We start from the raw sequence: 26669 nt of genomic DNA, 5'->3' as shown, positions 1-26669 counted from the left end.
CCTAAGAAACGGAGAGCTGGTCCTGATTTATCCTTTAGCAGGTGAAAGAAGGCAGATCTGACGACAAGAAGTAAGAACAGCCTTTTTTTCTAAGTTGATTTTAGCAAACCATTCTAACTCCAGGTTTTTATTCAAAACAATAAATTCTCTTCTTGCCTCCTTCTCCTGTCATTTTATCCATCCCTCTCAAGAAACCTGTGAAACATTTTCAGTGTTTTACTGACAAAGTTAATGACATCAGGCAATCAATTACCCCATCCGATGTCCTTTGATCTTCTACTCGCCACATTTTTTCATATTTCAACAATTTTAGAACATTTTCTTTATCCCACATAATGGATGTCATAAATAAGATGAAACCAACCTCGTGCAGTCTGGACAGCATTCCCACAACATTTCTTCAAGAGGTTATTGACACTGTTGGGCCCAGCATTTGATGGATTATTAACAGTTCCCTTTTAACTGCTCCTTTCCCTTCTGCTTTTAAACATGCTGTGGTTCAACTCTGTCTAAACAAACCCAACCTTGACCCCTCTGTTCTTAACAGTTTTAGATCAATCTCCAAACTTCCGTTTCTGTCCAAAGTTTTAGAAAAACTAGTTTCCACCCACATTTGATCATTTATGTGTCATAATGACATCTTTGAAAGATTTCAGTCAGGTTTTAGAGCTCTTCACAGCACAGAAACTGCCCTCCTCAAGGTTACAAATGACCTACTTCTAGCTGCTGACAAAGGAGAGAGCGCAGTTTTAATTCTTTTAGACTTAAGTGCAGCCTTTGACACAGTAGATCACTATTTTAATGGACCGTCTTAGATCCTGGGTTGGTGTCAGAGATTCTGCACTTGACTGGTTTTATTCTTCTCTTTTAAACAGAACCATTTGGGTCACCATAGGTAACCACTCCTCCTCCTCAGCTCCTACTACTTGTGGTGTATCGCAAGGTTCAATTTTTGGCCCAGTTTTATTCTCTATTTATATGCTCAGTCAAATTGCGTCACCATGTTTCTATTCATTGCTATGCAGACGACACACAGATATACCTCCTGCTGAAACCTGCTGAAAGCCTAGCATCTGTTTTTAACTGTTCTAACGATACAAACTGGTGGACGGCACTGAACTTCTTACAATTAAACAACTCCAAATCTGAAATCATACTGTTCAACCCTCCAAATCCCCACAACAGCCTCACTGCCAACATCCTCGGTCCTCTATCCACTAATGTAAAGCCTGTTGCCAGAAATCTAGGCGTCCTGTTTGATTCTGACCTCAGTTTCACGCCTCACATCAACAAAGTCGTCCAATCCTGCTTCCTCCAGATAAGAACCATTGCCAAAATCAAACCAAGCCTCCCTCAGTCAGACCTGGAAAAAAACCATCCATGCCCTAATTTTTTCCCGTCTTGATTCCTGCAACTCCCTTTTATTGGGCATTCCACAAAAATCCCTCTCCCACCTCCAACTGGTCCAGAACCAGCAGCTAAGCTTCTTACTGGTTTTAACAGACAACATCACATCTCCTCTGTTCTAGCTTCCCTCCACTGGCTCCCTGTCTGTTTGAGAATGGATTTTAAGATTTTACTGATCACTTTTAAAGCTTGCCAGGACCTTGTCCCTGGCTATATTTTAGACATGCTAAGCCCGTATGTTCCCTCATGCAGCCTTAGATTCTCAGGTGGGTCCCTCCTAGTCATTCTAAAGTCCAGGCTTTAATCCAATGGTGACCTGGCCTTCTCCATCAGGGCCCCTTGGCTTTGGAATGACCTGCCTGAGGAGATAAGGCTCGCACAATCAGGAAATTCTTTGAAATCACTTCTTAAAACTCACTTTGATAGACTCGCCTTACACTAAAGTTCTCTTTTATTTCTCTTTATCACTATGTTCTACCTGTCAAAGCACTTTGTGAATGTTCTTCTGAAAGGTGCTATACAAATAATATTGTGATTATTATTATTAGTTTTAGAATCAACTGTCACAACTTTTGCAGTCAATCGAGGTTCAACCAGCAGATGTTGAATATTAGTTTCTGTCTCTCAGGATGAAAAACAGCTTCAATTACAGCTGAAACTATCAGTTCACTGTTTGATGAGTCCATGAACAAAACATCAGAAACATTTCCATCATGGTTTCACTCATTTATCCAGTAAAACATCAAACTGGTTCTACTTTGTTCACTGCCAACACTTATCTTTTCTACCACATTAAACTGAATATTTGTGGTTTTAAAATGTTGCTGGAACAAAACCAGACATTTCAAGACGTCACCTTCAACTCTGACAAACTGGGATCAACATTTTTCAGTTTTTAACATCTGATGAACTAAACTACTGAAATAACTGACAGCTCCATCAATAATAAAAACAACTGTTAGTTGCTGCTGTCAGTTTGAATTGAAGAGAAACATGAGGTCAGATATGAGCTGAAGTTGTTCTGAAATGTGCAGCTCAACATTTCTCTGCCACAGTCAAAGGACGAAAGCAGAGAAGAAGAAAACAGACGTTACCATGAAGATCCTCAGTGAGGATCAGTAGAACATCAGCCTGATGGCTGCAGTTTAGAGTCACCACAACTTTACATCACATTCATCTCAGCACACAAAGAAAACATGATGTCTGACCTCAGATCCTTCAGGATGCAGTCTGGATTCTCCAGAAAACCACTCAGATGTTTCACTCCTGAATCCTGCAGGTTGTTTCCACTCAGGTCCAGATGTTCCAGATGGGAGGGGTTGGACTTCAGAGCTGAGACCAGAGAATCACAGCTGATCTCTGACAAACTGCAGTCCATCAATCTGAATGAAGAATAAAAGATGTAGATAAAATCATTGATGATCCATCAGATGTGTTCAGGTTCTGAATGTGCAGCTCAACATTACTTTGTCCTCATCAATCAGCTTTTCTCTATCAGAAATGTAAAGAAATCATTTTTTCATTGCTTTTTCTTGGTGACTGACCTCTGACTCGTCTTCAGAGGTTCACTGCTCTGGTAAAGATTCATGGTGTGACCAGCTGCTTCTTCTTCTCCATCCAACCAATCGTCAGCAAAAATAAATAAATCCTTCTGGCTCGGTAAGTATTGTACAACCGCCTCGTAATCTGCAAACTGTTTTTTTCCTGTTACATTATTATTTTTAAATAGAGAATGGTAGCAGACCTATTTAAAAACATATTTAAAAAATCAAGCTTAAACTTGAGTATCTCCTCAGGAGGAAGTGATTTTATACACAAACTTATTAAAAGACAGAAAAACTTTCCTTGTGAAATGACACAAGGAAAGTGTCAGTTTCCCTTATAAACCTTAACCCTTTAAAATCCTCACCAAGAAAAAGGCAATGAAAAAATTATTTCTTTACATTTCTTATCTCTTTGAGGTACTAATAACAACAATCAATTAATTGTTTTTTTATGAAGAGACCCAGCGGTTTTTAAAATATTGACCTCTACCAAACGGTTGAGAAAAATTATTTGACCCTTTTAAATCTTTTTTTTTTACATTTCAAATGACACAGTTGTGTTCAGCAACTCCTTAGGCACCATAATATGTCAAAAGTATTACTTTACCTTTGAAAATCACAGCAAACAGTGGAGTGACATGTGAGGAGGGATTTTGCTCGTGTTAACTTCCTGTGAACAGACTAACTTGCTCTGCAGGCCATTTCAAAACACAGTGACGTCTACTGGACTTTTTTTAGTATAATGTACCTCAACTGAGTGGTAGAGATGATTGAAACAGGGGGAATTAAGTACAACATATTTTTCAATAAGATCTAGTGAGTGAAAATGTGCTCTAGCAAATGGTTGAGCAGAACGTTAAAGGGTTAAAAAGCATTCTCCAGACTCATGGAGGCCGTCATGAACGTGTGTGTGAACGTAGCAGAGCATTCAATGAGTGATGTGAGACTGACAGCAAACAATAAGGCTTTGAGAGGCCTATGTCTGCTCCACATGCAAAAAAGTCTGACTGTGACAGCGACAACATGGACTTCTCAGGCCATGTATGTTAACACATATATGCAGAGTTGTGTATATGCAGGGAAACAAACCTGATAACTAGAGCATCATTAGCAGAGTTGTTGCTATTCCTTGCAGGTTTTCTAAGCAGTAATGTCCAAAACACTACTATGTAACACAACACAGATGCTGTTAGAACAAGTCATACAGACACAGTAGCAGCAGCAGTAGCAGGATGGTGGGAACAAGTAAAGGGTGATGTTGAGCTGTGGATATTCCTCTATATTCCTTGTTGCTGTTTCTGGCAGGTTTTGTAAGTAGTAATGTCCAAAACACTACTAACACCACACTACTGTGTAACACAACACATGCAGTAGTAGGATGAGGAGGAGGAGGAGGAGGAGGAGGAGGAGGAGGAGGAGGAGGGGGGGAGTTAAGGGTGATGTCACCCCTAATTATGCTAATTTTATGCTGACCTCATTTCTTTTGTTCTCACAGAGAACAATAGATCCATCAACATTTTGACAGAAAGTATATAGATCCTCTCTAACACTGAAAATTCATGAACCAGAAACCATGATTTCAACTGAAGATATAAAGTGAGTGAACTGACCTGAGAATCTCCAGTTTACAGTTTGGACTCTGCAGTCCATCAGAAAGATGCTTCACTCCTGAATCCTGCAGGTTCTGGTTGCAGCTCATGTCCAGTTCTATCAGATGGGAGGGGTTGGACTTCAGAGCTGAGGCCACGACTTCACAGTGACTCTCTGAGAGTCTACAGGCAGAAAGTCTGTAATGACACATAAATGACAAAACATGTCAACATGAAAGCAAACACTTTATATTTCCTTCATGTATTTATACCAGAACATTTGGACACATCAGTGGTTCAGCTGATCTTCTCTGTATTTGACATGAAACTGAATTCTCATCAGCTTCTCTCACACCTGCACACTCTGAATCTGTAAAACCTTTATAGAAATATAAATAATGTAAATGTTGAATCTGCAGATGGAGGACAGAAGATGGACTTCCATTCAGGCTTCCATACTGTCCACAGTCTGTCAATGTGATCTGATCCCATGTCTGACTCCACAAAGTTCTCAGGAGAACATCTGGATCAGAAGAACATTTTCTGTCCACTGTTTTTACTGGGACTTTACAGTTCCAATTGAAAGATGATGATGTCTCTGCTGTGGATCTGCTGCTGTCAGCTTCACCTCCATCACTCAACATTTACAGTCTGCTGTCAAACGCTACACAAATCAAACTGATCACTGGACAACATCACACCTGAACATCATTAATATGAACATCAGGAAATATTCTGATGTGATGACAGCTGTCCACAATTTCAGACCAATTTCTAAACTCCCTTTTATTTCCAAGGTTTTAGAGAAAGTTGTTTTTAACCAACTCCAAGAATTTTTAAAACGGGTCAATGTTGGGGAAGTGTTCCAGTCTGTTTTTAAGCCTCTGCATAGCAGTGAAACTGCTCTTTTAAAAGTTTTTAATGATCTTCTTCTAAACCTTGATTCTGGTGATTGTGCCTTTTTAATTCTCCTAGACCTAACAGCGCCGTTTGACACAGTGGATCCACTATTCTTCTGTCACGCCTCAAGCACTGTGGAGGCATTAAAGGCACCGCTTTGGACTGATTCAAATGTTACCTCACAGATAAATCCTTCTGTGTGCAGTTGGGGTGGTTTTCCTCCTCAGTGGCCCCTCTGACCTATGGGGTTCCCCAGGGGTCAGTTCTGGGCCCTCTACTGTTGTCCCTTTATATGCTACCTATGGGGTCAATATTTAGGAAGCAGGATATTCCTTTTCACTGCTTCGCTGACGATGTGCAGGTGTATTTGCCATTAAAGGTCCCTTCTAAGGGATCTTTTCATGCTGTGTTTAATTGCATGAGGGATATAAAAACATGGATGGACTTGAATTTCTTAAGATTAAATGAAAACAAAACTGAGATTGTCCTGTTCCGTCGCCCTGACCTGGTCCAGGTCCTTGGCAGCTCCCTTGGTCCACTAGCACCTTATATATAATCGTAGGCTAGGAATCTTGGGGTTATTATTGATGGGGCATTTAAATTAGACAAACAGATCAGCTCAGTGGTCAAGGCTAGTTTCTTTCAACTTCGGCTTCTAGCCAAAGTCAAACTCTCCCTAAGAAGGGCTGATCTAGAAAAAGTTATCCATGCTTTTATTACATCATGCTTGGACTACTGTAACTCCCTGTACGTCTGCATTGACCAATCAGAACTCAACCGTCTGCAGCTTGTTCAGAATGCAGCAGCTCGTCTCCTAACAGGGACAAAGAAACGCCAGCACATAACGCCAGTGCTTTCCTCATTAGCTGGCTTCTGGTTAGGTTCAGGATTGATTTTAAGATTCTTTTATTTGTTTTTCAGTCTCTGAATAAACTGGCCCCAGAATATTTGTCTGACCTTGTTAAGGTGCATCAACCCTCCAGAGCTCTGAGGTCAGCTGACCAGATAGTGAATAAAATCTGCTTTCAGAAGATCCTCATGTAAAAATAACTTGTGTTTTCGCTGAAAACTGTCTGAACCTCCAACATGTTGTGATAAAGTGATGCTGTGATAAAATCTGGACAAGAACATCTACAGTTCTTCATGTGTTTCAGTAGATCTGCATGTTTCCTCCATCAGCCAAAGGAAGAAACACAAAAGAAAAAAACTGTCAGATGAACAAATATTAGAATGAAACAGAAAACAGTTATTAATTTAACTACTTTAAATACAATCAACTAAAATAAATCTACAGTTTCACAGCATTAGAAACACCTCAAGAACATCTGAGACTAAACACAGATGACATGTGATGTTTGAAATAAACAAGAGGAACACTGAGAATAATGAGAATGTTCTGGTGAGAACATCTGAAGAACTGAACTACTGATCTACACTGACTGATCATGTTCATCACATCTGGACTCACCGAGCCTTTCTGCAGTTCCTCACAGCTGGAATCAGTCTCCACCGTCCCTCCCTTGTTGTTCTGTACTTGTTCAGGTCCAACTCATCCAGAACCTCCTCTGACATCTGCAGCATGTAGGCCAGAGCTGAGCAGTGGATCTCAGAGAGTTCCTTCTCTAATCTGTTCTCTGACTGCAGGAACTCTTCAATCTCCTGATGTACTGAGAGATCCTTCATCTCCATCAGACAGTGGAAGATGTTGATGCTTCTGTCTGGAGACATTTCATCACTCTTCATCTTCTTCAGGTTGTTGATGACTCTCTGGATCATTTCTGGACGGTTCTCTGTCCGACCCAGCAGACCTCCTAAGAGTCTCTGGTTGGACTCCAGACAGAGGCCATGAAGGAAGCGAACAAACAGGTCCAGGTGACCATTTTTACTGCTGAGGGATTTCTCCATGACTCTCTTCAGGAACACATCCAGAGTGTCTCTGTTCTTGTCTTTCCAGTCTTTTCCCAGGAAGTCCTCCAGAACCTTCTGGTTCCTGTTGGTGTAACAGTGGAACATGTAGACTGCAGCCAGAAACTCCTGAACACTCAGATGGACGAAGCAGAACACCTTGTCCTGGTACAGTCCTCTCTCCTCTTTAAAGATCTGTGTGAACACTCCTGAGTACACTGAGGCTGCTTCCAGATCGATGCCACACTCTGTCAGGTCGGACTCATAGAAGATCAGGTTTCCTCTCTGCAGCTGCTCAAAAGCCAGTTTTCCCAGAGACTCAATCATCCTCCTGCTGTCTGGACTCCAATGTGGATCTGTCTCAGCTCCTCCATCATACTTGACCTTCTTGACTTTGGTCTGAACCACCAGGTGGTGGATGAACATCTCAGTCAGGGTTCTGGGCAGATCTCCTCCCTCTCTGGTTCTCAGCAGCTCCTCCAGAACTGTAGCAGTGATCCAGCAGAACACTGGGATGTGGCACATGATGTGGAGGCTTCGCGACTTCTTCATGTGGGAGATGATGCTGCTGGCCTGCTCCTCATCTCTGGATCTCTTCCTGAAGTACTCCTCCTTCTGTGGGTCGGTGAACCCTCTGACCTCCGTCACCATGTCCACACAGTCAGGAGGGATCTGATTGGCTGCTGCAGGTCGTGTGGTTATCCAGAGGCGAGCAGAGGGAAGCAGCTTCCCCCTGATCAGGTTTGTCAGCAGCACATCCACTGAGGTGGACTCTGTAACATCAGTCAGGACCTCATTGTTGTGGAAGTCCAGAGGAAGGCGACACTCATCCAGACCGTCAAAGATCAACACAACCTGGAAGTCTTCAAAGCTGCAGATTCCTGCTGCTTTGGTTTCACTGAAGAAGTGATGAACAAGTTCCATCAAGCTGAACTTTCTCTCTTTCAGCACATTCAGCTCTCTGAAAGTCAATGGAAACATGAAGTGGATGTCCTGGTTGCTTTTGTCTTCAGCCCAGTCCAGAGTCAACTTCTGTGTTAACACTGTTTTCCCGATGCCAGCCACTCCCTTTGTCATCACTGTTCTGATTGGTCCATCTCTTCCAGGTGAGCCTTTCAGGATGTCTTCTGCTCTGATGGTTGTTTCTGCTCTGTCTGCTTTCCTGGATGCTGCTTCAATCTGTCTGACCTCATGTTCATCATTGACCTCTGCAGTCCCTCCCTCTGTGATGTACAGCTCTGTGTAGATCTCATTCAGGAGGGTCGACTGTCCTGCTTTAGCGATGCCCTCAAACACTCTCTGGAACTTCTTCTTCAGACCACATTTAAGTTCACGTCCACAAACTGGAGCAACAAGTTCTGAATGAAAACACAAGAAAGAAAAAGTGAAGTAGAAGTAACCTGGATATTAAAGCACCAAAGTAGCAATAAAGTGAAGGTGACAGTTTGTCCCCTAAAGACTGATTGTGTGAAGATATTCTGAGACTTTAGTAAACGTTCTGTTGATCAGCAGCTTCAGTCTTTCCACAAATCCTCTTACTGCTTTGCAGACAGTCAGCCAGCTTCTCCTGCTTCATCCTCCTCAGGAACAACACTGTGATCTGCTTAAACATCTCTCTGCTGCTCCTCTGCTCTTCATCATCACCATCCAACTCCTCCTCATCCTCCCTCTGACTCTCTGAGGAGCATTCTGGGTAATCTGGACTCACAACCTTCTGCATCTTCTTCAGCTCCTTCTTCACAAAAGTCACCATGTTGTCCTCCAGCAGCTGGAACAGAGAAATGTGTCAATGAGTCCATCAGAGTCAAATCATGGAGCCAAACATCAGATCCATGTTGGACACACTGACAGTCCACTGGTCTACAAAGAGCAGCATGGAGACGCCTGAACACAACAGATGGAGAACAACTTGTTGTCCATGAACTCACCATGAATATGGAGTCCAGGTGATGCTGCTGGACAGACTGAACTCTGGGAACCTCTGAGTTCTGCTGCTCCACTCTGTGGATCAACATCAACAGTTAACTCTCACTTTATCACACAGAGACAAACACCAGCTGAAGGTCCATGATGTTCATTAGAGATTCCAACATTAGTCTGTTTTCCACTGCAGGAACTTTCTCTTCATTTTGGCTCATTGTCAATCTTTGTTCTGACCACAGGAACCGTCTCTGTAGAACCTCTTTCAGGACTGTTTCTAGGAGTTCAAAGTTCCTACTCCAGGGTTGGAACTTCTGAGAGAACATGGAAAACTGCTCTGTAGGTCTGGATGCTGACTGATTAAACTCAGAGAGGACAACAAGAACCATTTTTCTGTCCTCTCCATCCTGGTCCAGCATCAGTCGTCTCCATCAACAATGTAGAGTTCACCCTATAGGCTAACACGTAGGCTAACATACAGGCTAACATACAGGCTAACATGTAGACTAGCATGTAGGCTAACATGCAGGCTAACATACAGGCTAACACGTAGGCTAGCACGTAGGCTAACATGCAGGCTAACATACAGGCTAACATACAGGCTAACATACAGGCTAACATGTAGGCTAACATGTAATCATACATGTAGGCTAACATGTAGGTTCACATACAGGCTAACGTGGAGGCTAATATACAGGCTAACGTACAGGCGAACATGTAGGATAACATACAGGCTAACATGGAGGCTAATATACAGGCTAACATACAAGCTAACATGTAGGCTAACGTACAGGCTAACATGTAGGCTAACATACAGGCTAACATGTAGGCTAACATTCAGGCTAACATGTAGGCTAACGTACAGGCTAACATTAAGGCTAACATTAAGGCCATAAGTGTCAAACTCTGGCCGCGGGCCAAATTAGGCCCGCAATGTAATTATATTTGGCCCGCAAGGCAATATCAAATGACTGCTACAGTTGGCCTGCTGGTATTATACAGCACATGTACCGCTATTACTACAAATCCCAGAATGTTCTGCTGGTGTTTCAGCACGTCAAACAGGACAAGACCCACAAACACCCTCTAAGTTAGGCATTGATTACAGCACAAGATCTAGTCAAAGAATTAAGACCATCGAAGGGTTAAAATACATCAAAATGTGAGGAAAACCTCCTTTAACGGCCAAGCAGAACATTTATAGAATTGAATTGGCTAAAAATGTTTCATTTCCAGGGTTAAATGTAATCTGGATAGTCCTGGTGGGTTTAAATTCTACTGGCATCATATCGATGATGAAACCATTTTTTATCCAGAGATAGCTGGGGTTATGGGAGCTTTTTATGGAAAAAATTAAATCTGTTAGAATTTGTTGATGAAACGGCAAATTCAGAATCTTATATAAAACATATGAAAAAACATTGAACCACTTATTTATTCTAAAAATGAAAAATGGATCAATCAGTGAGACAACGCTCCATGTCACAAATCACAGAAGACCACAGAATACTTTGGAAAGAGTGATATAGATGTGATGAACTGGCTGCCAAGTCCTCAGACCTTAATCCCATCAGAAAGTTATGGAGATTTATGGCAAGAAAAGTTCATAATGATGGAAAACAGTTCAATAACAAGGATGATCTGAAAAATTAACTATTAAAGCATGGGACAGAATTGATGAGAAATTGCTGCTTTCTCTGATTCAGAGCCTAAAAGGTGCAGAAGTGACTTTGCTTTATGGGAGACGATAAATTATTAAGTTCTGATCTTTATGTCGCCATTTTTAGCTATATTTAATCAAATTTAATCCTCAAAGGAAATATAAAGAACTATACAGACTCAAACAAAAAATACATATTTTTAGTAGTGAAAGGAATTTTTTTTTTAAAACTAGATTTGAAAATTCATGATATTCTATACTTAAATTTATACCTGTTTTTATCTTTATGTCGCAGACTGTATATTGTATAGTATTAAGCTTTGCTTGTTCCATATTCAGTGTTTAAGCAAACTAAACAAAACTTGTTTGGGTAAATATGAAAAGGTTCATTGTGATATTTGGAGGAAGATTTTTTCAATAAATATCAATGTTGGCCCACGACTTTTCCCAAATTTTAAATTTTGGCCCACTGTGCATTTGAGTTTGACACCACTGATGTAGGCTAACACACAGGCTAACATACATGCTAACATACAGGCTAACATGTAGGCTAACACACAGGCTAACATACATGCTAACATACAGGCTAACATGTAGGCTAACATACAGGCTAACATACAGGCTAACACACAGGCTAACATACAGGCTAACATATAGGCTAGCATACAGGCTAACATACATGCTAACATACAGGCTAACATGTAGGCTAACATACAGGCTAACACACAGGCTAACATACAGCCTAACATATAGGCTAACACACAGGCTAACATACGGGCTAACATATAGGCTGACACACAGGCTGACATACAGGCTAGCATACAGGCTAACATGCAGGCTAACATACATGCTAACATATAGGCTAACGTACAGGCTAACGTACAGGCTAGCATACAGGCTATCAAGGCTTATATGATCACAGAACTGGAGTTTTGTCCAGTAAAACTATTTCTTGATATTTTAGTGAACTCAGAGTTCTTGCTGTGATCCACCTGGTTCTGTTTTTAATGTCTCTGTGGATGATGTTCACGTTATTCAATTCACTTATTCAAAACATTTGTTCTGTCTGATGAGGAGCCAATCTGCTATCAGACTAGCAGCTCTGAAACCTTGTTCTGAACATCTTACCCGTCTGCAGCAGGACCTGGTTCTCCTTTAAATTCAGGAGGACAATCCTTAGACCAGTCACTCTTGAAGGACACACAGCTGGATGGAGGTCCAGGTTCATGTCCAGGTCCAGGTCCAGGTCCAGGTGGATTCCTGTGAATAATGATGCAGCAGTGATGTGATGCTGAGCTCTGACATGCACCAGAGTCCTGGACAGTTAGAGATGCTGGTCTCACCTCTGAGCTTTGCTCTGGTTCTCCTGTTCCCCACACAGAGAGCTTTTAGAGGGAGGGACTCCCTCCTCTCTGTCCTCACACTCATCCATGCTGCTCAACTCACAGCAGCTCACACACACTTTCTACCTTCACCTGCACAGGAAACAAACATCATTGATCCACTCAAATCCTCCTGGAAAAAATCAGCTGCTGCACTTCTACTATCAGTCCAGCAGATGGAGTCATGGAGCTGCAGAGACTCACCCACAAACCCAAAGTCAAAAAGACACCATGCAGTTTGGATTGAGAACAAACAAAGAAACATCAGCAGCTCATCAAACTGACTCAAGTCCATCAATAATCTCATAGAAATATTGACTGATTGCAGTCAATCAATAACCTAATAATCATATTGATCCATGTTTAAACAGCAGTCATCCAAAGTTTGTGCTGAAATAAGAAGTGAACATGTAGAAACATCACAGAGCAGAAACAAACAGCAACATTACTGAAGTTAAAGCAGCAAACAAAGCAAACTTACACTTTACTCAAAGCGCTGAAGAAGAAGAAGAAAGTTTCCAGTCCACTCCTGGACGCTCAGACAGGTGATCTGTTTCCTGGAACCAGTCAGGACTCCACCTATGAGGAAGCAGCAGGCAGACTTTCACAATAAGAGCACATTTTACAGGCTGATTCCCACTCATTTCATGTGACGGATTATTTCAACATTCAACCTTTTTCCTGTTAAAGACCAACAAATGGACTGAGTCTAATTAAAACCTGACTGAAGGAGCAGCAGAGTCACAAACTGCAGCTTCTGATCAACACACTGCTTCCTCCAGCAGCCACAAACTGACCGTCCACCACTTTCACTCTGATTTCTAACCACTGATTCAGGATCTGGAATGTTGGACAAGCAGATGGAATCAGTTCTGATTATGGGGGAGTTGGAATATGAAGAAAAACTAAGGAGTCATTTACAGTTTAATCTCTGAGCCTCAAACCCCCAGTCAGAGCAGGTTTTCATGTTTGAAAACTACATTCTACATGAGACAAACTGAGACAAAACTACAACAATTAGTCAAACTGAGAGACAAAACTATTAAAATGAGACACACATTTACAGAAATAAAGCTGAAAATGACAAAAAAAATAGACATATAAAACACAAACTGACAGTAAAGCGAGAAATTATGACTCAAAATCGTGAAAAATTACTCAAATTCAGACCATAAAAATGATAGAAATCAGACAAATTGTGATCCAAAACTAAAAAACCTAGACAAATTAAGACACAAAATTACAAAAATAAGAGAAATTATGACTCAAATTGACACAAAGGTGACACAGAATGGCCAGAATGGCAAAAATGAGAGAAATTAAGGCAGAAAAACTACAAAAATTAGGCAAACTAAGGCCAAAACTACAGAAAAAGACTGAAAATGACAGAAATTGAAAGAATGAGGACATAAAATGACACAAAGGAGACATAGAATGGTAAAAATGAGACAAATTAAGAAACAAAATGAAAAGAAATTAGACAAATTAAGACACAAAATGATTTTAAAAAATTAAGACACAAAACAACATAAATGGGACACAAAACAAAAAAAGTGAGAAATTACAGCACAAAATGCCAAAAATGCGAGAATTCAAGACAGAAAAACCACAACTCTGAACACAATCTGGACCAGGTTAGCTCCACAGCATCAGTTACCATGGAGATATAGCTCCACAGCATCAGTTACCATGGAGATATAGCTCCACGGCATCAGTTACCATGGAGATATAGCCCCACAGCATCAGTTACCATGGAGATATAGCTCCACAGCATCAGTTACCATGGAGATATAGCTCCACAGCATCAGTTACCATGGAGATATAGCTCCACAGCATCAGTTACCATGGAGATATAGCTCCACAGTATCAGTTACCATGGAGATATAGCTCCACAGCATCAGTTACCATGGAGATCTAGCTCCACGGCATCAGTTACCACGGAGATATAGCTCCACAGCATCAGTTACCATGGAGATACAGCTCCACAGCATCAGTTACCATGGAGATCTAGTCAGGTACAAAGAGACACACCTTCATGATCCTGAAAACTCCGAGTTTGGACTCTACATACCTGCTGAGCCACTAATCTGGCTTCATAGTGCAGAACTCGGGGCTAACTGTGAACAGGAGACCCACCCCTACAGCTATGCTAACTCCAGCTAAAGCTAACTAGCTGTTTCACCCCGAGGCTTCATGCAGTTAGTGGTGGGGTACATATGCAGTCAGAACCAGAGGGAACTAGCTGCCAAGCCTAACAGGAGACAGGTAGAATCGCAAGAGACGTCAGCAAACCCCAGACAACGGACACAACTACAAGACAAACAGCTGAACTACTGGAAACACAAACCAGGGACTAAACACACCTCTCACAAGCACAATCAACATCATTCACACACCTGACATTTCCTCTCACTCACTGATTGGCTGAAGGATCCAAAAGCAGAAACCCTGCCAGCTAAAGCAGATCAAGCAGTTTTCTAACAAGCGATCCGTCTGGAACATGAAGCAGAGCAAGAAAACAACACAAAACACATGACACACAACATCAGCTCCAGCTGGATCAGTGCTCTGCTCTGATTTTGGGGGAGTTTAATGACTGGAATGATCCATGAACCAGATCCGGGGCTCTTCAGAAAACACTGGGGGCTACAGCTTGGGATGTCCGGCTCTAATGACGCCACTGAGTCCAAACAACAAACTGAGTCTCACTAAACAGCACATTTCAGTCACCAGTTTGGTGTTGAGGATAAAACAGGATCACATGAAATGTCCAGTCCTCAGTCTGATGGGACGTCTGTGTCCTCTGGAAGAAAACTTCTCTCTGTCTGCACACTTGCTTTGAAAGACACTGAGCCTCATGTTTGTGTTTGTTGGTGATGAAGGAGGAACCTCAGAGACTGCAATCAATCAAAGTTCTACTTACTCAGCTTCTTCCCACCAGTACAGATCTCTGCTGTCTGGGTTTGAGCAGAAACATAGAAAATCCTGGGCTGCTTCTCCGTCACTGGTCCTCTGTGTCTGCAGGCTGCCGTCACTCTGAAACACCTCAAACACATCAGAAAGCTCCTTTATTGGACCTGATTAGCACAAATCATTCACCTGCAGCTCCTTCTAGCTTCCACTCCCTTAGAAAGAACTAAAAACTCATGAATCTACTGACCTGTCAGTCACACACACACACACACCCACCCACCCACCCACCCACCCACCCACACACACACACACACACACACACACACACACACACACACACACACACACACACACACACACACACACACACACACACACACACACACACACACACACACACACACACACACACACACACACTCGTCCTCTTCAGTTTAATTAATGTCCTCGCTGTCATTAATTCCCACCAACACAGAGCTGTCTATGGCTTCCTGACAGAGATGAGCTAACAAGCTAACAAGCTAATAGTTGGTTTAGCAGCAGCCTCCATTAGCTAAATGTGGCAGTTTGTGGTCTTTAACGACGACTTAAAACATCGTTTGTTTCTCACACTTTGGCAGGTTAACGATAACTGATCTGTACAGCTGAAGACATCTGAACTACATCAGTTTAGGGACGTTTCTCCTCAAACTTCACACACATTCACAGATTTTAGCCGCTAACGGACAACTTTTTAGTCCCATGAAGGAGCGAACACGGAGCTGTGGAGCCTCATTTCTGCTGCTGGAACTAAACTAACAGCTAGAAAACACTTTAAAGTGTCTTTTACTCACCTTCACACGGAGAAAACAAGCTGCGACACCAGGACTCACCAGGTAAAACTCAACTAACCTGAGGAACAGGTAGGGGGCGTGACGTCACTGTTGTCAGGGCAACGAAGCAGGAAACTGATTTCTACCTGATGAATCAGTTTGTGGTGAGTTAAAACGGAATTCTGTAAAAATGTGTGTTTGGGAACATTTTCCATTTCTTTCTAATTCTATAAATATGAAGCTTTTAGGACAAAATCCAGAAGGAAGAATAAAGAAGAATCAATCCCAAAACTATGAACCATGTTTTTCAAATAGTTCCACAAAGATATGATATTAAATGGCCACAACAGTTAATTTTCTGACTTTAACACTGGCATTACAGTCATTTTCAGAAAGGGGATAGGTGTGTATTTTTATCTTTTAAGTACATTCAGTGTGGGAAGGATTGTGTGATTGAACAAAGCATAGAAGAGGAACTAACAACGATCAAAACTGTGTTATACATGTATTTACTTTCATTTATATTCTGCAATTGTGTGTTTTAATTCTACAACTTGTCACTAAAATGAAGTGTGTATATCACCAGGCCAAGTTGTATACATGAGATGGAGCTTTTTCATAGACGGGGTGTGTTCTGTCTGCAGCAGCATTTCCTGTGCAGCAGCGCCCCCTACTGATTATTCCGTAGAAAATGATGTGAAAGGACATTTTCTGATCAAGTTTAGTGCTGATCAGGCCATGAGAGGATCTGGATGCTGCTGCTTCTCCTGCTGTTTTATTTCATTGTTGTGGTCTTGGACAGGACTTGTCTGTCAGTACTTCAGTTGTTTAGCGTACCTTTTTCTGTTGTGTGTTTATGTATTGATTATGTTCTGGTTTCTATTTGCAATTTGTGCTTTGTTACTGTTTTATAGTTGGAAATAAAGTGATCTTTAATAGCAAGAAAAGTCAGGCCTTGGGTCTGAGGAATCCCAGGTTAGCTAGCAGTCTAAAACTCATAGGGAGGACAGTATAGGGTTCATCATTAGAGCTGGACACTCTGCTGTCACATCAGTAGCTCCTTCATCCAAGATACCAGATCAGAGCTGACATTAGCTATCATTGATGGAACATAAACCAAGCTTCATGTGGCCTGTCTCCTTATCCTTTATGAGCAGCACAAGCCCAACTTAGATAGGACCACATGTCTTTTCCCTTGATAAATATACTTTTAATTGTTTTTTTTTTTTTTTTTTACAAACTACAGCTTGTTGAATGTGTCTAGCTCACTTCACCAGCGCCATGTAGAGTTAGCTTATCTGTCTTTATGCTTCCTCTCCAAGTGTTGATAAAAGTTTGATGTGGTCCCATCCGCCTCAGTGAACGTTGCGTTGCAGAATCTGTATATAGCGCTGTGTTTTCTTTTGGACGTCGATTTATACATGAGTTTTTTGTGGTTAGAAAAACCAAACTTCATTACGGCAGAGTTAGCTGACATCTTTCCCAGGGAGCAGACTCCTTCTTCCATCTCCCACATTTACTGTAGTGGAGGGGTGACAGGAAACAGCCCGTAAAAATAATCCACATTAAAAATCACTGAAGTTATTGGTTATGTTCAGCATGTTTGTTTTTTGAGATAGAAGACAAACTACTTCTCTCCCATAAAACTGTTTATTATATGTACAAGGACCTTTTCTGTTTGGAACAGCCTCCCAGAAAAGGATAAAGTCTGATATGAACACAACATTGTATACAGTATGATGAAATGTGATTGGTTACAGAACACAAACATAGAATTCAAATATTGAAATGTGATTGGCTAAAGGTGGGAATAAACCATGGTTTAGACTTAATTCTCCCTATGGGTGGTGCACAGATATGTCCATGTCTCTCGACACACAATTAATCCAATCTCCAAGAACCGCATCCTGTAAAAAGAACCCTGCTAGAACCCTCTTCCTGCTCTCTACCTGTTAGTCTATTCCTGTGTTAGCTGTGATGTGATGCAGCTACTGGTGGTATCTCATGGGGAGGATTGTTCTGGTTTCCACCCTTAAACAACCTTGACTTAGCAGTTTCAGTGCAATTAGTTTTTACCTTATAAGGAAACAGGAATATACTGTGAAGCTAAGCCAAATGTCTCTTATCTATTTGTTGTGTGTACATGTAAAACTTTCCAGCTTGACTTGTCCCTGGTTGTCTCCCTCATGTATTCAGTCCTTCAGAGCCTGGAGTTAATGCTGGAATCCATCTCTCTCCCTTAAAGGTCAAGCACAACTCATGCATTTATTACACAATAAATGATATTAATATCATTTATTGTAATACTCGTATGTGGTATCAATTTCAGTGTTAAGCTAGCAGTGCCTTTAAAAAACAATCCTAACAGTTATAGAAACATCTTTTCTTTACAACTGAATGAACCTCTCCACCCCCTAAATGTGTATTTAATCCTCAAATAAAAGTCCTCAGATTTCTGGATTCATGCTGTTGGTTTTGTGTCCTTTAACTTTGAGCTTTTTTTTCCAGCTGGAAGCAAAAAGAGCAGCAGGTGAAGCTGCTACTTCATCAAAGATGAAGGAAGTTCTCATTTCATCACTAGAACAGGACTGAAACACTCAAATCAGGATCAAGTCTGGCTGCACAAAAACCTGATTTTCACTGGACAATAATGTGTGAAAGTCTGTCAGCAGTTTGTAGATTCACTGCTTCCTCTCTCATTTCACACTTTGTGCAGCTCAAATGCTTTTAGTTCAAGTGAGCATCAGAGGAAACACCACATCCTGATTTTCACTCTCAACATTTGACTGGAAAAAGACGCAAACATCACATTTAGCTCCTGGAATAATCACAACTTCCATCTTTGAAGAGGAACAAGTTTACAAGGAATCATTTAGAAGGATTTCACAAAGAAACACATTTAATCCATGAATGTGGAAACATGTTTCTGAGGGACAGAGTCATGGAGAGACTCAACTATCTGTTCAACACTGTTTCATATTCACAGGTTCCATTTATCACCTTTAACTTCATCTCTGCTGTTGTAGCAGAAATACAATCTAAAAAGTCCATGTTATTTGTAGCAGATACGCAGCATTATTGTTATTACTGGAAGGATGAGGAGGACATCAGTGCTGCTCTTCCTCACAGTGATGAAGGAGAAAAGACTCTTCAGACAACCACAGCTGGATGTTCATGTTCTCTGTAGCTCTCAGTCCATCAGACCAGATGTTCCCAATGATCCAGACCAAGGCTGGAAGGAAAAGATACTAACAGTGAGAAAAAGATCTACAAGGTTCTTTAATTCCAACTGCTGAAACATTAAATATGAGAGTGAACACATCAGGATATGAATCGAACACAATAGAGTGCTAGGTTGTTGAGTGCTATTTTTTAGTCCTATTTTTTAATCTTATGGAAATTTTTGTTTTCCTGGTTGAGGCCAAAGAACATCTTACTGCCTTAGATGGACAATAAAGTTTATTCTTTTTATTCTAATTCGCCCTCTGATTACATGAGCTCCACACAGTTATCTGACCATACACTGTTGTATGAACAGAAGCTGTTACAAACTGTATGAACCAAAGAACAGAAATATTAACTCAGAACTGAACTGTTCTTCATTCACTGAACTGAGAGATCAACATCCATCAGTAACAGAGTTCTGTGGAGGAACATTAACGTAGATTAATTTCTATCTTCTGATCATAAACGAACTGCACCTCGAACCAGCAGTTATCAATCTGTTATGATTGATCAGCTGTGACCTGCAGGACACTTAGCTACAGCTAACAGGTAACTAATTAATGACACACAAACCTGATTTAGCATCAGTGTGAACACAAAGTTAGGAAACGTAACTTGAGATTTACAGAACATTAAAACACGATGTTAGAACATGTTTACATCAGAAGTTCCAGTCTGATGTTAACTTACAGTAACTTCAGCTACAGTAACGTAGGTCACTGCTTTATGTGTGATATTGTCCAGTTGTGGAGAAAAGTACAACTAGTTACAAAGATGACTTTAACACTTACCTGTTGAGTTTAGCTCGACTTTTGGAGGCTACCATTGTTAGCAGCAGCAGGTAAACAGCAGATCCGGTAAATGAGGGCGGGACAGAGAGTCCTCGGCTCTCAGTCAGTCTGACCAATCACTGCTCTCCGGTTCCGCCCTTGTTGACGTCACTGGCTCCAAAAATCCAAAATGTCAACCAGGAAGTAGCAAAATCCGGGCTTCATTTTCTCAGTGCAGAAACCAACGGGTGACATCACGGATGCTACGTCCATCTTTATATACAGTCTATGGTTTTCACAGCTCATACAGAACGAATTTTGGTGTTCTATCAAGGTTTAAACAGCAGGGGGCAGCATTCAGTCAGTAGGTTGATCAGTAGATTTTACAGAGGAACTGATCTTACATGTGGACTCAGGAAAATCTGACAGAACCTGAACTCTATCAAACTGCAGCAGCACCATCATGCATCTTTCTGACTGTAATGATATCATGTTGTTCTTGTCTTGTGACTGACCTTCTGGTCCTGAGCTGCTGGCAGGAAACCTCTGCAGCAGATCATTCCTGGAGATCTTCTCTAAAACCACCCTGGTCACCTGCACAGCTCTCTGAAGTCCATAAGTCTCCACCATCACATCCACAGTTTTACACCTGTCTAGTGTCTGTAGTCGGCTCTTTGTGATGGCTGGGAGGCCTTGAACATTGTTGGGTTTCTGCAGGAACCACTGGAATTTAGACAGCTGATCATCATCCAGATCATCCATGATGATCAAGAGCACCTCTGATGTCATCGTGTCTCCCTGATAAAGTCAAAGAATATGTCAGCAGTTAATGAACAGTTGTGTTGTTGGTGTGGTGGAGGTTGTTGTGTAGCAGCAGGACTGCAGTTAATCCTACAGGATCAATGACAGCAACACTGAGGGGAACCAGCAGGGGGCGCTCACTGCTGTCTGTTAAATATTACTCATGGAAGTCACTCTGCAGTCACTGGACCACAACACAAAGATGATCCCACATTATTACACTTTGACCAACAGAGGCTCCAAATAAACATGAACTCTGATCCTTCACAGAACAAGTCCAGGATCAGAGTCAGACTGGAGTCCAGGATCAGAGCCTCATATCAGGGTTTTATACTTTTATACTGAGTCTGTTCAGAGTCCAGACCAAACACTGACTGCTACTAAACAGCTCATTACTGCAAGAAATGTCTCTCATGGACTCTACATACATTTCATTCTTCAAGTTTTAACAAAACACAAGTTTCTGTGAGGATTCTTCTGATAACATTTCTACTGACAGTAAAAAAAAAGCTGTTGTCTTGGATTTCTTTCTGCTGTATTTGACTATTTATCAGTGTCTTCAGTCTGTTTCTGTCCTTTTAGATGGACACTTGTGATCAGCTGATTTATACACAGCAGCAAACTGATGCTGATTTCCGTGAGACTTGATTCCTATCCCCAAAATCACCAAATCGAAAGACCTGAAGGACTACAGACCAGTGGCCCTGACATCCATTCTCTGTAAATGCATGGAGAGAGTTGTATGTCATCAGCTGTTGGATGAGCTTGAAGGCAAACTGGATCCACTCCAGTTTGCCTACAAATCAAAAAGAGTGACCGATGATGCAAGTCTCCCTCTTTTAGATACAGTCACTAAACAACTGGACTCCACACACAAGGGTTTTATTCATGGATTTTTCATCAGCTTTTAACACTGTAAATAACAACACCCTGCTACACCGCCTCTCTGGCCTCCACATTCACCCCACACTGATTTTATGGATAAAGGACTTTTTAATGGACAGACCACAGCATGTGTTTTTAAATGGTTTTAAATCCAGTTCAAAGACTTTAAAAACAGGGCTCCCCAGGACTGTGTTTTGTCACCCGTCCTGTTCTCTGCTTATACCAGCAACATCACCTGTAGCAGGGAGGGACTGAAGCTTATTAAATATGCAGACGACATGGCCCTGGTAGCACACATCACCAACACCCAGGCCCTGACTCAGTACCAGCAGGAGGTTCACACCCTGGAACCTGCTGAAAGTTCACTGGAGCTCAACATTTTAAAGACTAAAGAACGATGGTGTGGGTCTTCAGGGAAAAGCTCCAACCTGTTCCAACCCCTTAAGATCCACGGTCTGTCTGTGGAGCAGGTGGAGACTTTTAAATATCTTGGGACAGAGTTTGACACCTGCCTGTCCTTCGGCCAACATGCAAACTCTGTCCACAAAAAGGCACAGCAGCGTCTCCACCTGCTCAGAAAGCTCCGTTCTTTCAGTATCAGCAAAGACATTTTAACCCTCGTTTATAAATCACTCATCGAATCCATCCTCACCTATAACATCTCAACCTGGTTCAACTTTTTCACCATCAAACACAAAACAAAACTCTGTTGAATAATAAATCAGGCCAGTAAAATTACTCAAACAGCCCAACCCCCCATGTGTGAACTGCATGGATGCTTAGTGATGAGGAAAGCCTCCATCATCACTGAGGACCTCACATCTCCTCCACCACTCCTTCATGCTGCTGTCATCAGGCAGATGCTACAGAACCCCACTGGCCAGGAAAACATTTACAAAAAATCTTTCATCCCCTCTGCAATAGCTGCTCTTAATAACACAAAATAAGCTGCACTGTGTTTTTAGTGTTTTTACTTATCTTATGTGTTTTATTTATTTGTATTTATTACACTGTGTTTTTAATGTGTGAGGGTGTTTTAAATGTTTTGAGTGTGGTTTTTAATTTTTGTCTTACAGCCGTGACAAAACATGAATTTCTGTTTTTATTTGGAACAGACAATAAAGTTATTCTATTCTATTCATGTACTCTGAACAAAAATATAAATGCAACACTTTTGCTTTAGCTTCCATTTTCCATGAGCTGAACTCAAAGATCAAAGAGTTTTTCTATGAACACAAAAGGTCCATTTCTCTCAAATGTTGTTCACAAAAGTGTCTAAATCTGTGTTAGTGAGCACTTTTTTGCAGAGATAATCCATCCTCCTCTCCAGATGCTGATTAGACAGCAGGATTATTGCTCAGGTGTTCCTCAGGCTGACCTCAATAAAAGAACACTCTGAAATGTGCAGTTTAACTGTACTGGGGGGTCAGAAAACCAGTCAGTATCTGGTGGGACCATTTGCCTCATGCAGTGCAACACATCTCCTTGGCATAGAGCTGATCAGGTGATCAGCTGATTGTGGGATGTTGGTCCACTCCTCTTCAATGCGAAGTTGCTGGATATTGGCAGGAAGTGAAACACGCTGTCGTATCCAGAGAATCCCAAACATACTCAATGGGTGACTGTCCATGCAAGAACTGGGATGTTCTCAGCTTTCAGGACTTGTGTCCAGATCCTTCCAACATGGTGACCTACATTATCATGCTGCAACATGAGGTGATGGTCATGGATGAAGGGCACAACAACAGGCCTCAGGATCTGGTCACGGTATCTCTGTGCATTCAACATGGCATCAATAAAATGCACCTGGATTGGTTGTCCATAACATATGCCTGCTCATACCACAACCCCACCACAACCCCACCACCACCATGGGCTACTCCATTCACAACATCAGCAAACCCCCGTACACACTGTCTGCTATCTGCCCTGTACAGTGAAACCGGGATTCCTCTGTGAAGAGAACTCCTCTCCAAAGTGCCAGACAATATCGAATGTGAGCATTTGCTCACTCTAGTTGCTTATGACGACAAACTGCAGTCAGGTGGAGATTCTGATGAGGACGACGAGCAGATGAGCTTCACTGAGACGGTTTCTGAAAGTTTGTGCAGAAATTCTTTGGTTATGCAAAGCGATTGTTGCAGCAGCTGTCTGGTTGGCTGGTCTCAGACCATCTTGGAGGTGAAGATGCTGGATGTGGAGGTCCTGGGCTGGTGTGGTTACACATGGTCTGTGGTTGTGAGGCTGGTTGGATGTACTGCCAAATTCTCTGAAATGCTTTTGGAGACAGCTTATGGTAGAGAAATGAAGATTCAATTCACATTCCTGCAGTCAGGATGCCAACTGGAAGCTCCCTCAGAACCTGTGACATCTGTGGCATCGTGCTGTGATAAAACCACACATTTCAGAGTGTCCTTGTATTGAGGTCAGCCTGAGGCACACCTGAGCAATAATCCTGCTGTCTAATCAGCATCTGGATCTGCCACACCTGAGAGGAGGATGGATTATCTGGACAGAGGAGAAGTTCTCACTGACACACATTTAGACACATCTGTGGACAATATTTGAGAGAAACAGAACTTTTGTGTACAAAGAAAAAGTCTTACATCTTTGAGCTCAGCTCATGGAAAATGGGAGCAAGTGTTGTGTTTATGTTTTTGTTCAGAGTAAAATGGAGGCTGAACCATGAAAAGAGCTCTGAGGTCTGGACTACCAAGCAGGATCTGAGTTTATGGAGGGAACTTCAGTTTTACTGTCCACTCATTTTGTTTTCTGAACAATATCTGCCAGCAGAATGTCTTTCTTCAGGTTAATGATTTTCTATCTGGTCCAGGATCAGAGCCTCATATCAGGGTTTTATACTTTTATACTGAGTCTGTTCAGAGTCCAGACCAAACACTGACTGCTACTAAACAGCTCATTACTGCAGTAAATGTCTCTCATGGATCCACATACATTTCATTCTTCAACTTTTCAACAAAACACAAACTTCTGTGAGGATTCTTCTGGTAACATTTCTGACAGAAATAAAAGCTGTTATCTTGGATTTCTTTCTGCTCTATTTGACTTGTACTTTCTCACTTTTTGTGTTCAATAAATGTTAGCGTTCTACTAGTGTATTTAATTTGTAATATATACATGTATATACTTTTAGTGTTTAAATTGCCTTTTGTAATCGATGTGCTTTTAAAAAAAAAAAAAAAAAAAAAAAAAAAGGATATCGGCCTTAAAAATCGGCTTCTACAATCGGCTTTAGATATCGGCCGAAATTTTTTAAAAAAAAAATCGGTATCGGCATTGGCCTTTGAAAATCCCATATCGGTCGACCTCTAGTCATGAACCGTTATCCAGAATGCCTGAACCTGTGGACAACTCCACAGCATGTCCAACAGAGACCCATCGGTTTCATTGCACCTCCAACAACCTGCATTGTCCCTCAGCTCTACTCTGTCAGTCGGGACGGCGTCCAGTAGACTCTGTTCAGTAGTTTGAAATGGATAAGTCTTGTTTTGAGTTCTCTCGACATTATCTTGGAGTTGCTAAGAATTGCATTCCAAGCCTCCTCAGTGAACCGGACATTGAGGTCTGTCTCCCATATCTGTCTAAGAGGCGACATGTTCTCATGAACACTAATAAGCAGTAACATGGAGTAGTAGGCAGATGCTGTGTGGCCCTTTATGGAAGTAGTTATTGATTACAGTAATTAAAAAAAATCCACATCATCTTATCAGTACTGACACAAGTCATTAGCTACAGCCACGAATGTGTAATAAAAATACAGATTTAATTAGATGGACTGTTCTGTTCTATTTCACAGTGAGTTCATTGTGCATTTATGTAGTAGATTCACAGATTAGATGAACTTTACTTGACCAGTGTGTTGATGCCATCATGAACACACATCATGTAGAAGTAGTAAGTCAGTTAATCAATTAGTTGATCAATAGAGATGTATTTCACAACAACTTTGGCCATAAATAATCATCTTGGAAGTTTTTTATCAAGTGAAATTTCAACCTTTTCTGGTTCCTTTTGTTAAATGTCAGAATTTCCTGCTTTTTTCTTACATTTGAGTGTTATTATTGATGCAAGTATAAAAAGAAATACACAGCTGATAATGAAAGCAATAATTACTTTCAACTCTAAATATATTGCAGAATTAAATATTAGATAAGGACTCACAGACTGTCTCCCAGTATGGAGATACTGGTCCTGCTGGTCTCTGGGTTCTTGTGACCAGTGACACTGTAGAACTGGACTCTGTTCTGGCTCAGCAGTCTAGTGAAACTGTCCTTCAGTGGAAGCTTGTAGAAAAGCCTGAGGACAGTGTGGTCTGTAGTTCCTCACAGGACGAGGGTTTTGTTGGACTGATGGAGGCGCTGCAGAGTTTCAGAGGATGTGATGTTCAATCCAGGATCATCTTTAATCAGCGTCTGCTGCTCAGGACTCCACCTCAGAGAGTGAATCTGTTCCTGCAGCTCCTTCAGCAGTGGACATGAACTGTGTGTTAGTGGAGGCAGGGTAGGGTTAGTGTTTGGCTCTTACTGTTCCTCAGCAGACTCTGTCTCCGTCTGAGATGTTCACACTGTCGACATGAGGATTATCTGTAGGAGGCAGATGACAGCAGATTAACTGGTTAGAAATGTGTGTCTTTGTGGTAAATATGTGCTATAAACTGCTAACAGGAGACGGCTTTGTCTCCCTTTTATTTACTGCAGTCTGTGCATCTCAGGTGTCCACATTTACCAGTGGATGTACGGCTGTGAATGGGATGATGAGACGAATGACACATATGGGTTTCATCAGTATGGTTTTGATGGAGAAGACTGGATATCATTAGACATGAAGACAGAGACGTGGGTTGCTGCACAACCACAGGCTGTCATCACCAAACACAAGTGGGACAATGACCAAGCTAAAATGTCGTACTTGAAGTACTACCACACCCAGGACTGT

At 41.5% G+C, this 26669-nt stretch overlaps 1 protein-coding gene and 2 long non-coding RNA genes across 9 annotated transcripts in view; all 3 read right to left on the bottom strand.

The window, feature by feature from the left end:
- The window catches only part of LOC111565021 (NACHT, LRR and PYD domains-containing protein 12-like), a 263219-nt gene that overhangs the window by 128301 nt on the left and 108249 nt on the right, over positions 1-26669 (bottom strand). For all 7 annotated transcript variants that reach the window (XM_055008265.1, XM_055008264.1, XM_055008266.1 and 4 more), the window contains one exon: positions 2616-2789. In XM_055008265.1, coding sequence (XP_054864240.1) covers positions 2616-2789 — 174 coding nt within the window. The remainder of the gene's footprint in view (positions 1-2615; positions 2790-26669) is intronic.
- LOC129348287 (uncharacterized) lies at positions 12192-16269 on the bottom strand. The gene is made up of 4 exons (XR_008600799.1): positions 16054-16269; positions 15231-15352; positions 12789-12886; positions 12192-12400 (listed from the first exon to the last, which is right to left on the bottom strand). It is a non-coding gene; the product is annotated as an uncharacterized LOC129348287 (long non-coding RNA).
- Positions 17698-26313, bottom strand: LOC129348300 (uncharacterized). Its single transcript, XR_008600814.1, has 3 exons — positions 25896-26313; positions 20049-20825; positions 17698-19264 (listed from the first exon to the last, which is right to left on the bottom strand). It is a non-coding gene; the product is annotated as an uncharacterized LOC129348300 (long non-coding RNA).

Source organism: Amphiprion ocellaris, chromosome 24 (assembly GCF_022539595.1).
Source record: "Amphiprion ocellaris isolate individual 3 ecotype Okinawa chromosome 24, ASM2253959v1, whole genome shotgun sequence".
Taxonomy (NCBI): Eukaryota; Metazoa; Chordata; class Actinopteri; family Pomacentridae; genus Amphiprion; species Amphiprion ocellaris.
This window is presented reverse-complemented; position numbering and strand designations above follow the sequence as displayed.